Below are 12,783 nucleotides of genomic sequence, written 5' to 3' on the forward strand. Positions count from 1 at the left end.
TTTTCAACTGCATCAGGAAGAAAAAAAAGTTTCCTTCATGCTTAAACACTCATCTGAGCACAACATTAACAAGAAATGAGTACAAGATATAAAATAATTAACTTGACAAAACAAAAGCTTTAAGGACTCCTAAGGTTTATGCAAATTCTATAAAAATCTTCTAGGATGGCGAAGTTTGACTAACTTGTTGAGAGTCTGTGCCATTACTGTCAGGAAAGGCTTCTTTTAATTCTTCTAGGGCATGGGATGGATCAACGTATTTTCTCTTGGAACACAATAACAAAGCAAATAGTTTACGAAGTTCTTGCATGATGAGATTTGTCTTCTCCTGAAATCATGAAGCCAAATGAAGGTTAAACAAAAATATGTAAAAACTTTCATTAGATAGACATAAAAAATACAAAATAAAACTTCTAGTCAATAGTGAAATATTCTAGGCTTAAAGGATTGAATAAAAATTAACAATATGCATGTGTGACACATGTATTAATGGTAGGGTTGCAACAAATACCCGGTACTTTCAGAGCAATAGGAAGGCGGAATAGTTAATGCTGAATATTCGGTCAAAAAGAAAAAAAAAATGCAATGTCTTCAATCATTATTTCGGTAGAAATAGCTGTTTTATGGGCGCTAAAATTAAAATTTGAACGATTCAATAATTTTTTAACATTAGAAAGAAAAAAAACTACGACCCCTCTTGGGTGCAGAAGAGCCTTTCTGTCAATTTACCAAAACTGTGGATTGGGTAGGGAACATTCGTATACAAATATAAACATATAGTTTCTGAGATAAATAAATACCTTGGTGCTGAACAGTAAAGTAAGAAAAACAATGTTAAAAAAGGCACAAATTTGCCAATTACAGCAGACACGTGTTTCGGTGTTACAGGGAACGCCTTTTTCAATGCAAAAAGTAATGAGTTTATGGATGAAAAGACATCCGACAAAAGCCAAGAGCAGATAGCAAGCAGCTTAAAAGATGAAAATAGCGGATTAGTCAAATACCAATGAGAAAATTATAAACCGATCAGGAACCAATAGGAATGCAAGCAAAGGCCAAAAGTTTTTTCTTAGGTACGGAACCCAGAAAGAAAGAATTCAATTGGACAAAGATTAAGCCGAAGCTTAAACAAAAAGAAAATGTAGGTAACCGTGAACCGCAAGAAAGGAAAAGCTGAATGGAAGAAAAAAACCCCACGAAACAAAAATATTCGAAAAAAGGAAAAATAAAGATAAATAGAAGAAAATGGGAAGGGGGATGTCAACAAGACAAAGTTTCTGCTTTATTTATATGGAACATATACCCAAAATTGAAAAGTGGCATTAGATTTTGCTTTTAAAATCTTTTCTTACTTTCAAAAAATAAAAAATAAAATAAAATAATAATAAAACTAATGTTGAAATTTGATTTTAATATTTTGTTACACAAAAGAAGATATGCTGAACAATTTTAATTAACGTGTAGATGCTCTTCAAACGTGATTTGCAGGTCAACCTCAGCTGGTTCAAGTGAACAACAAATTATTTATAGCTTAAAAACATGAAATAAAACATCAATTTTTATACATTAATGCAAAAAATTATCAACAAAAAAGATCATACTTTTCCATCTGGAGCAACCATATCCCATTCTTTTAAAGCGTAACTTAAAACTAATCTTCGAAAAATAGGTAGATGAAATAATGACTGAAACAAAAAGGAAAGAAAGAAATAAGTTTAAAGGGGAGAAAAAAGAAAATATGCAGATAAATATACATTTTTCTATTACAGGTAAAACATTAAAAAAAATTTTCCAAAAAGTTGAAGAATGTAACAACGTAAAAAACAACCAAATATCATGACCTATCAGTCCTTGCTTCACCTAATTTCTTTGGTATTAATATGTATTTGATGTGTCTCTGTTTTCAAATTTTGTATTTTTGATACCTTTATCATATGGCAATTTCTTGATCATTTATATATTTTTGATATTTTTTTTATCACATTTCAGTTTTTTCATAATTTATGTTTTTTTTTTTTAAATCTCTCTCTCTCTCTCTCTCTCTCTATATATATATATATATATATATATATATATATATATATATATATATATATATATATATATATACCATTTCAAAAAATTTGAGACAAAGTTTTCACACAGTCGAACTTGGATAATTTAAAGTGCAAGGAGCCACTGAAAAACTTCGAATTGTTCAAAAATTTATGCTATAAAATAATCAATTGTAACTAAAATTGCAAAAACAATTAAATAAAATAAAAATTTAAAAAAACTACAACTTTTTAAAATATTGAGAAATTTTAAATTCTCTAAAGAGCTACCTTTATTTTTTAAATAAAATCTTCAAGAACATCTACAGTTTGAAACACAGTTTCACTCCAATAAATTGTTCTTCTACATAGTGAGGATATTATTCAGTTAGATCATTGCTTCCCAACTGGTGACTCACGAGAAGTTTTAAGAGGGTTTGAGAAAATAATATTGTAATGGTGGAATTTTATCATGCTAGTTTAAGATGAAGTTCAAGAGTTTTTTACTATCATTTATTTATTTGTCTCCTTCCCATTCGATACTTTTTGGATGCAAATTTTGACATACTTGCTGACCTATTTCGAGTCCTTTTCAAGAAGGTATAAATTTAGAGGTTCAAATTTACTCTTAGGTAACAAATCATTCATTCATACTAAGACAGTTGTAACAAAAGTATTTTTAATGATTATTCTTTGATTTATTTTTACCTTCAGTTATACAAATAAATGAAGTATTGTGTCAGAATAAAATATTTTAAATTTATTATTCTTTTGTATGTGAAAAAGGATTTTCAAGACATACAGAGATAAATACAGATGCAAAATAAACACTGAATCTAGAGAAACCCTAAAACTCGGATATTTGAGCTAAACTTTGAACTTCTTAATTGCCCTATTTTGAGCCTTAAAAGTTGACTGAAGCTTAACAAAGAATAACCTGTGGGTTTGTTTTTTATTTAATTTGTTTTCCATTTATTTTCCAGCTATCACTTGAATTTGTAGCAATGCTTGTACTTCTATATTTTGCATTTATGTTTTCACTCCTGTTATGAACTACTGAGCAACATCGAACTATAAAAATTCTAAAATTTTGTGTGTGTGAGAGCTTTTTTTTTTTTTTTTTTTGGCTTGTTGCTTAATACTTATTGCACAAGGAGTTCACCAATTTCTTTCTGATGTTGAAAGGGGAGCAAAAAAGGTTGGAAACCGATGAGCTACATGAAAGATTCAATCACTTGAACTTGGAATCGCCATATGTTTTCCAATCTCATCTTCAGTATCTTAGTCTTTTTGTTGCAATGCTCTTATTCTTTAGAACTTAGAATAAAATATCTCCACAAATGTATATGTTTTTATCCACGTTGATTTAATCAAATGGAATGCTGTCTTCCCATGCAACTGGGAGAGGTAAATTTTCTTCATCAAAAGAAGTCGCTAGGCTCCTGACGAATCCTGCCCTACAGAAACATTTGCTATTGTTTTTTGGTTCACTTTGGGCCATGCATTTAAACACATTCTTGATCCATCAAGGAAACTAATGGGAAGCTTTTAGGAGAATTCTGTATGGAGGTATTGAACATGAAAAGTTTAAATTTTTGGCAGAAATTGGGTAGATTTTAAAAATGTTCACAAGTATATGACAGAGAAGAAAAAAATTGGCTCGATTCGTCCATTTTAACAATTAAAAATTCTAACTTCCATTGCTAAATTTTGTGCAAAACTTCACATCCAAAACCATGGAATTGCTCAAATTATTATACAATTAATATTTTATAGATACATTAGAACAACAAATTAACTAATTTAAAAAAGTAAAAAAAAATAAAATAATAATATGAGCTTGTGTCAATATTTTGTTATTTTCTCTACAAAGCACAAGGGTATAAAATCATAATAAATTGACCAAGTTAAAATATTTTATAATACCTGTATGACAGCAGAAAACCAGCACGTATTTCCAACATTTTTTAAACCAACTGGCCAATCTCCATTTCTCTTTCGATCATGAGGATTCAATGGATCTTGCCAAACTTCTCCTCTTTTTCTTTTAGTACCAACAGCTTTAGACTCAGCAAGACTAGCCTCAACAACTCTAAAGAATAGAATTTTAATTCAACATATTTGATGTAAATTATAATTCTTCACAAGTTATTACAAAAAGTTGTTCCAAATTTCAACACCAGACCTTTTATTTCGAAAATTTGAATTGCTTACAGTAAAAGAAGTGATATTATAATGACTATATTGATGACATTCTACACATTTAGATCTATTAATTTAGACATGTCATAACATAATACAGATTTTCCTGACCTTCTCTGCTTTCATTGCCCAATAAGTAATTTTCAAACAACATCTAGAATTTTCAACTAAGGTTCATACTCAATTCAGATAAAAAAAAAAAAAAATCCATGACCTTGTTACACTAAGAGAATGGTACTATTTAATGTCAAACTTGTCAATTTTTGGAAGTGGGCATTAGCAAATAAATTTATGTAAAATAAAAAAATTAAAAAAAAAAATTTGAAGCAATATACTGATGTTTAAATGTCTAATAAATAACGCAGAATAGTGATGAATGGGACAAAAATTTAATGAGTTATTACTAAGTTTCCAATAATAAATTTACTTCAAAAAAAAAAAAAGTCACCTGGTGGCAACAGTGCTTCTAATCATCCATGTAACTTGACAATATTTTCATTCATTGAAGTCATTTGTTTGTCAGTAAATTCATTTTTCTGAACCAGATATTTTAGCTGGCCATATGGAACAATTGTGCCAGTTGCATTTTAGGCACCAATGTTTCACTCTAAGAATTCTGCTATTTTTATGTTCCATTGCCTGACTAAAGTCTATTTTCTAAAGCTTTCAACAAATTAAGATATACTCTGATAATTAGGAGTGATTAAAATAAACTTGGATGCATTTAAATTACACTTTTTGAGTGGGCGCAGCAAAATCAAGAAAATGCTAAGTCCACTACTACAGAATGTAACATATAAGAAGTTCTGTACAGGGTTCATACTCTATTTCGATTAAAAAAATCCATGACTTTTCCAAGACTTTTTCATGACTTCAATAAAAATTTTCATGACCTTGTTATACGAAGAGAATAGCACTATTTAATATAAAATTTGCCAATTTCTGGAAATGAGCATTAGCAAAACTTCTACATGAATGCCAAGGCCTCATTGAAGCACTTACTCATAGCGGAAAAAATATCATTTTACACTTAAAAAACTAAACTATTCTTATTTGCCTTCATCATATAAATTTAAGTAAAGTAAAAATGCAGTGAATCGAATATGATGATGCTTAAATGTCTAATATGTTTGTTATAGACAGACAGACTGATAATGAATGGGACAAAGGTTGAATTAGCATCAACTAAATTTCAATAAATTTGCTTCAAACGTTGCCTTTTAGTGTCAACAGTGCATTTAATCATACACATAACTTGACAGCATTTTGGTTCTGTAAAGTAAAGCCACATAGTTTAGTTCTTTATGTTTCAAAACCAGATATTTGTGTAAAAAAAACATTCAGTTCTGAAAAAATCTTCAGATTCACAAGTACTTGCTTTGTTTATTTATTTGCACTTTTTCAAATGCAAATAAATTAATAGGTCCAGAAATTCCAGAACATAATGTTCGAGTCCTGACATTGAACGTAGCAGTGGGCCCTATGGATTAGTTTAGCAGGCCGTATGTATGGGCACTAATGTTTAGAGTATTAGAATTCCCCTTTTTCTGTCTTCTATTGCCTGAATAAAGATCTTTATTCTCTAAAACCTTCAAAAAATTAAGATAAATTATGATAAATTTAACAATAAAGTTTTTAAGGATGATGGAAACCAGGTTTGATGCAATTGAATTGCGTTTTTTGAGTGGATGTGGCAAAATCAGGAAAGTGCAAGTTCACTACTACAGAATATAAAACATAAGAAATGTTGAAAATAATAGTAAATTCAAAATGAGTTATGCTCAAGCAGTAAAATCACCTGGCAAATAAAGGCAAGTGGCTGTGACAGAAGTGAATGTAATGAGATTTCAAAATTCAGATTTGATTTTAAGATCGTTCAATTCTCCACTTTTAATAGCTTTTATGAGTTATATATTGTTATATCACTCAAGATTTCTAATGCTCTTTTAGATACTGTTACTTTCTCTTTGTCCAGGACATTTTTCCATGACTTGAAATAAATTTCCATGACCTTCAGTGAAAATTTCAATTTTCCATGACTTTTCCAAGTCTGAAATTTTCTTATTTTTTTCCCATGACTTTCCAGGATTTCCATGACCCGTACGAACCCTGTCTGTAAATAATGGTGAGTTCAAAATTTGGGATGTTCCAGCAGTAAAATCACATTGCAAAAAAAGGTGAGCAGCTGTTACAGAAGCAGATGCAGGATTCCTAAACTCAGATTTGTTTTTGAGTTTACAAGTATTAATAGCTTTTACATGCAATACTGTTAAATCACTCAAGATTTCTAATTCTCTTTCATCTATTGTTACTTTCCTAATACCCAAGACATTTTTCCATGACTTAAAACAAATTTCCATGACTTTTAATGCAAATATTAATTTTCCACGGCTTTTCCAGGTCTGGAATTTGTTTCTTTTTTTTCCATGACTTTCCAGGATTTCCATGACCTGTACAAACCCTGTTCAACAAACAGCTACCAATACTTAGCAAATTAAGTTCCATGCACCCAAAAAGCAAATGCATACAGTCTGACCACAATTGATCAAGTTAAGACGATTTCATCTGAATGAATTAAGCAGGGGAAAAGGGAAGATAGCGATGGGAGATTGATGCATACATTTTATGTCACTCTCTCTGAAAATGAGAAGAAACAGAGAGAATATCTATGGAAACAACAAAAAGGAAACAAAATGTTTTCATTTAGTTTGGAAAAGTAAAAGCAATGGCAAGCTGAAAATTTTTGGGTCAGTTAACGGATCCTTCAAAAACATTTTATCAACCAAAACGAACCCTTCACAAAAACCCGAACAACCAAAATGGTCCCTTCACAAAAATCCAGCAAACCATAACAGACCCTTCACAAAATTTGAATCAATCAAAATGGACGTTTCACAAATTATTTATTGAAAGAGAAAAACTGAAATTAAAATAACGTATATTTCCATGAATAACCTGATAATTTTTTAAAGTTAAATTAGGGGATCTTCTTTTAAGCAGCTCTGATCTGACAGAAAAACCTGTACACATTTTATTGATGTCAGTACAGAATAAAAGCAACAAATAACAAACAATCCCAAAAACGAACCATTTTAAAAAAACCCGAAAACACTTTTTTTGTATAGAAATATGACTATAGTTCATTCTAGTTCGTAAACATGATTACAAAGTTTAATTTCATTTCTTTGTATCGAGTTAATTTGCAAAAAAACGCGGCAAAACTTTCCAGATTTTTCTCCAAAAATTGTAAATCCATTTCAATGCTGAATACCTTTTTTTTCCTTTAATGTTTTTACATTATGCAGGTATATAATGTAAATTCTTCTTTTTAATATGAATTTTCTACTCTGATACACCATTGTTTTTAAGTGCAGCGTTTCTGAGCATTTTAAAAAAATTGACACACTTCTTTCAGGGTGCGGCAATTATGTTAATGCGAGGCTTCTACCAAAAATTACTGCACTCTTAAAAAATCCCAAAAATTTCAATGGTCGTATTGGTGTCTTGATCCCCTCTCCTTCCCCATGCATTACTATATGTATGATTTTGAAATTTTATTTTTCATAAAAAAAAACGGACCTTGTGAAAAATTCTGGACAGACACCTGGAGAATATAGACCGAACATAGTTTAGGTGTAAAAAAATTTTTGCTGTGAACAAATTGTCAGTAGTACAAAATTGCTTTAAATAATTAAGAAGCAAAAGCGCACATCTGTAACGAACAAACTACCACCCCTGTAAACTAATACATGCATTCATTTCCGCCTATAAACCAGATGCTTGCCTTTCCATATTATAGGTGGTTAGACTGTATGCTTGAGTCCTTAGTAATTAACTATCATAAGTAGGGTCACTTGTACATATATTAATAATGGAGCTTATAAAAAAATTGTTTTGAGCATATAAAATTATGTATTTTAACAAAAAATTTAAACTGATAAAGAAGCATAACAATACAAAAATAGCAGATACAACAAATTCAAAACATTACCGGCTTATGTCTTGGTCTTCCATAGTAACTTGCCCACCGAGAACTCGCTCATCATGTTCTTTTAAAGACAAAGCTATGGCCTTCTTTAAATCATCTTCTTTGTCAGGATCATTAGTTAAATCTATAACACCTGGTGTAGGTGACTCAGCAGAATCTTTTTCAGCTTTTAAAATTGGAGGCTGTGATTGTGACTTCTAAAAGTTCAAATAAAAATGCTAGGTTAAACTTTTACAGACTATGTAATGGACTAAAATGCTGTGGGCAAGAAAACTGCAATATGTGCAGAAATGAGTTTGAGATGCTCCATGAAGGAATGAATTTTGGATTCAATACTAATAATGGGGATACGTTGGAATTAGAAGATTTTTTGGGCTTTTTATTTCTGCAAAAACCAAATCAGCAAGCTTGTACAATGAACCTAACATGCAATACATGAAAAAAAATGGAAAAAAAAAAGTAAAATTTGCAGTTACTGCCTTTAACCTGCCCACAGCAGTAAAGGTCTATGAATGTCAATTATATGAATAATAAAATCATATTAGTAAATACAAAAGAAATTAATACATTTAACTTATCATTTATAAAATAATAATTAAAACAATTATCCTAGTAACAAGGAATGTTTTATATTGCTTACATGTCAATTTATCCACTTTTATTCAATAGTCTATTTAAATTTTTTTTTATTATTCATTAAAAAAATATATATATGATTTCCTTTATGACATGTTCAATTTCCTTTTCTGAAAGTGCAATTTGTTTCAAATTCTAATTGGCTTTGCAAAAGTACTTTAAGAAAGGCAAACAAATGACAGACAGTATAAGCTTAGCATTTATGAGCGTCACCGGGTTTTAAACATAATTTGTCAGAAATGGAATAAACTTATGTTTAAGTTTGTGTTTTAAGGATCTAAGAATGTGAATTGTACAGATGAAAAAAAGGGCAAATTCTGGTTATGAAGTTGAATGTGATACCTTTGATTTGAAAATTTGAAAAAAAAAAAAAAGAGAAATTTTGTTCAGTTTTTTTTTTTTTTTTAATATTTTGTTTTGTTTTAATGCTTCTATAACAACGTAGAAAACACACAATAGAAAAAAAAAATCCCTAATTTTTCCTGCATGATTGCAAATTTGTGAAAAGTTTGCTTTGATAATTTGAATTTTGTAAGGGGTTGGTTAATGGATCAAATATTTCTCTGGCCATTCTAGATTATGAGCCTGTATTTGCTGTATATTTTAAATTGTAAGCAAAACTGAACATCTTGTTTAGAGCATCAGGCACAGTCGATGCAGTAACAAACTGTTAGATGTGCTGGTAGTTCTGGCTATAAGGATGGTACTTTTTTTAAATGTAGTTTCATTTATTCAGTTATTATGTTTTTAATTTTAAAATTGACAGGGCATATTTTTTTTTCATGGAAGGGATGGGATCCACTTGTCAAGGTATGACAGGTGAAAATTGCTTCTCTTTTTCTACATTTGAATGAAACAATTGCCCTTTTGGTGATATTTTGATGGTTGAAATTTTAACATCAACTCCAGTGGATGAACTTTAAACTTCAGAAGATAGCGTTCATAGTTGACCACTTTTTCGTTTCTTCATTTCCCTGAAATGACACAGTCTTACCAGTAAAACAGTTAAGTGACTGGATCGAGTTCAGCCTTGTCACAATAAAGCATTTCCCTGTGTGTTAAACATTACCAAATTATCATGCCTTGGCACGAGTTTCATTGTTCAAACACGCGGGTTACTCGGTCATCGGCTATTATTTATGTGAGGATTGTTTATTTGGCGAAACATTTTAAATTGCAGAAAAAAAAAACACTTCACTCGTTCAAGGGCAAGGTTAGGGTAGGGTAGCGTGGTTGCTTGGCACGTTAAGCGATGAACTATAAAGTTGAAAGATTATTTTGATTTTTAAAGCTAATTACTAATATTTTTATGTGTATTGGCGAATAGTTTTAAATTCCAAAGAGATTCTAATACATTTTTGAAAATGAGTGCACGCATTTTAGTTGAAGAAAAATGATCATTTCACATCAGAAGGGATGGAAGGGATTGTGAATGTTTTTTATTCAACGAACTTCCTTTAAATTCTTAGCACCGGCATCGCCAAGTGGGTACTGCTAGTTTTTTTTATAAAACCAACAATATTGCCAAGTTTTACATGACATAAGATATTATGTACCTGATTCGGAAAACGCTGCTCCAAAGGAGATTGCTCCACAGTCATCTTGTTGCCATGAATAACAGCACCTTTTGATAAATTAAGCCTAAAATTGAAAATAAAGAGAGAGTTGCAACATTTTGCCAAATTTAATACTTACTATTTATCACAAAGAGAATGTTTATGCATCAATGTTGTGTCAGGGGTCTGGCTAGAGGAAATTTCATAAGAATCCAACCCAACCAAAACAAACCCTTAACAAAAATCTGATCAACCAAAATGGACAATTCCCAAAATTCCGGTCAACCCAAAACGGATCTTATTCTGATCAACCAAAACTATGCTTTCCCAAATCGTTCATTGAAAGAGAAATCTGAAATAAAAATTATGTATATTTCCCTGTATAACCTGATAGTTTTTCAGGTTAAATTAGGAGGATCAGCTTAAATGCAAATCTGCTGCTAACAACTGTGATACTTGTACAAACAATAAATTATTAAATACTGCTGAACATAGCACTTCTTACATGTTTGTATCTTTAAAAAGATGTTTTTAAAAGTTAAATTACATAAGTTGTTTTGTTTCTATAACTTTGTTAATTTTATTAAAGCTGAAGCTGAAACAAAATGGTTCAACTGTGGTTGTTTAGATTTATTTGAAAATGCAACCACCCAATCACTGGCCCCTTGAAAATGCTGCATGAGATGTTTCTCCCTGCTTATGATAAGCCACAAAATAATAATAATAATAATAAATAGCATAAAAAATACATAAGACAAGCACAAATCAGAGATTTGAACTTCAAACTGCAAATGGATAGCTAGAAAAATTACCTCTTAAGATCGGATTAGGGTTGGGGAGAACATTAATTTTACTACAGGGCACATCCCTAGACATGATTTTCTTAATTTGCATCACATTCAGATTCAAAAATACAAAAGGTAACGCAATCCACTACGTGATAGCTCTTTTATATTGCACAAATCATAATACCATACACTTAAAACATCAAATCATTTAGTAAAATTTTAAAATGAAAACAAAATACAAAAATAGATAAGATATAATAATTCACACACTGTTTTCTTTTATAAACGACTTTGTGAACAAGGCAGCCACTGTGTTATAGTCCTAAAAATAGTCGTTTTAGTAGCTTCTTAAATGAAAAATAGACTGCAAAATAATCGCCTAACAAAGAAAATAGTATTTAAAATAGTCTCCTAGTATTAATATGAAATTATGTCACATATACTTAGAGGAATAGACGTATGTCAGCTACATGATATATGAGCGGGATCTCCTGGACCAGCCAAGCACTCTCCAATTACACAAAATTGGTGTTCTTGACATGGTTTCATAACTATCTTATTTCAATAACAAGAATGAAAGTTAGGCATATATTAGAGATATTTATAAAACAATGAAAACATTACAGCTGGTAATTACTTTTTTGAAATAGTCGAAATGGACTCAGCACACCTCAAAACGTTCAAATCGGTCAAAATTCGAAAATTTCCACGAATCCAATACTTTCTTCTATATATTAGATATAGAAGAAAGTAAAAATTAAAGACAGTTTTTTTATTTTGTAAACAATTTTAGAAAAAATAGAAGTTGGTAGTCGGATGCATGTCCAAAATTTATGATCTGGACAATGCTATTATTTGAGAGCTAAATATATGATTTATACGTTTTAAAGGTATTTTTCGATCCTCAAAATCAATTGTTAATTATTTTAAACTGTTTTCATATGTTTTTATGCAGTATCTTTGAAGAAAAATCATTTTTCTTAATGTGAGATATATTCAGTAAAATACCAACAATTAGCCAGGGCTAAAGCAGAAATACATGAAATACACACCAGCTCAGTCATTTCCAGCTGAGGACTGCAGTTTCCTGCATATTAGCACTCATCAGCCTGGCATAGGAAAGTGACTGAGCTGGAGATGGAAAACCTCTGGAGGTTTTAAATTGCCTAAGTTTCCAAAGTTACGTTTTGATTGCCTAAGTTTCCAAAAACATAATTTGATGCCTATCTCAGTGCAAACTATTGAAAATAACATTAAAAGGGTCAGAAATTATTTATATATTTTTTTAATTTGTTATTTTCTGGAAAAGTGAAATTTTATCAGCTTTTTTTTTTTTTTTTTTTTTTTGTTAATTCCATCTAAAATGCAGTTTCCTGCCGACTTTTCATTGATTTCCCGGATTTATAAACTTTGGGCCCCCTTGCAACAAAATATGTAAGGCCAGCAGTGTATATTTGTAACGTTATTTTTTTTTTTCCATTTTCTTAAGCAGTTGGGAACCTTAAGGACGTGGGATCTGCGGGTATGCAGACCCAGGAATGGATTGATTTATCTTTTCATTTTGAAAAAAAATGCATCTT

At 30.4% G+C, this 12,783-nt stretch overlaps 1 protein-coding gene across 1 annotated transcript in view; it reads right to left on the reverse strand.

Annotated features, from left to right (window-relative positions):
• Positions 1-12,783, reverse strand: part of LOC129226759 (ubiquitin carboxyl-terminal hydrolase 25-like) — a 106,312-nt gene that overhangs the window by 91,659 nt on the left and 1,870 nt on the right. Inside the window, exons 2-6 of the mRNA XM_054861389.1 lie at positions 10,416-10,500; positions 8,227-8,420; positions 3,960-4,125; positions 1,602-1,685; positions 185-328 (exon numbers count right to left, since the gene is read on the reverse strand). Of these exons, the coding sequence (XP_054717364.1) occupies positions 185-328; positions 1,602-1,685; positions 3,960-4,125; positions 8,227-8,420; positions 10,416-10,460 (633 nt within the window). The 5' untranslated portion in view covers positions 10,461-10,500. The remainder of the gene's footprint in view (positions 1-184; positions 329-1,601; positions 1,686-3,959; positions 4,126-8,226; positions 8,421-10,415; positions 10,501-12,783) is intronic.

This window comes from Uloborus diversus, chromosome 7 (assembly GCF_026930045.1).
Source record: "Uloborus diversus isolate 005 chromosome 7, Udiv.v.3.1, whole genome shotgun sequence".
Taxonomy (NCBI): domain Eukaryota; kingdom Metazoa; phylum Arthropoda; class Arachnida; order Araneae; family Uloboridae; genus Uloborus; species Uloborus diversus.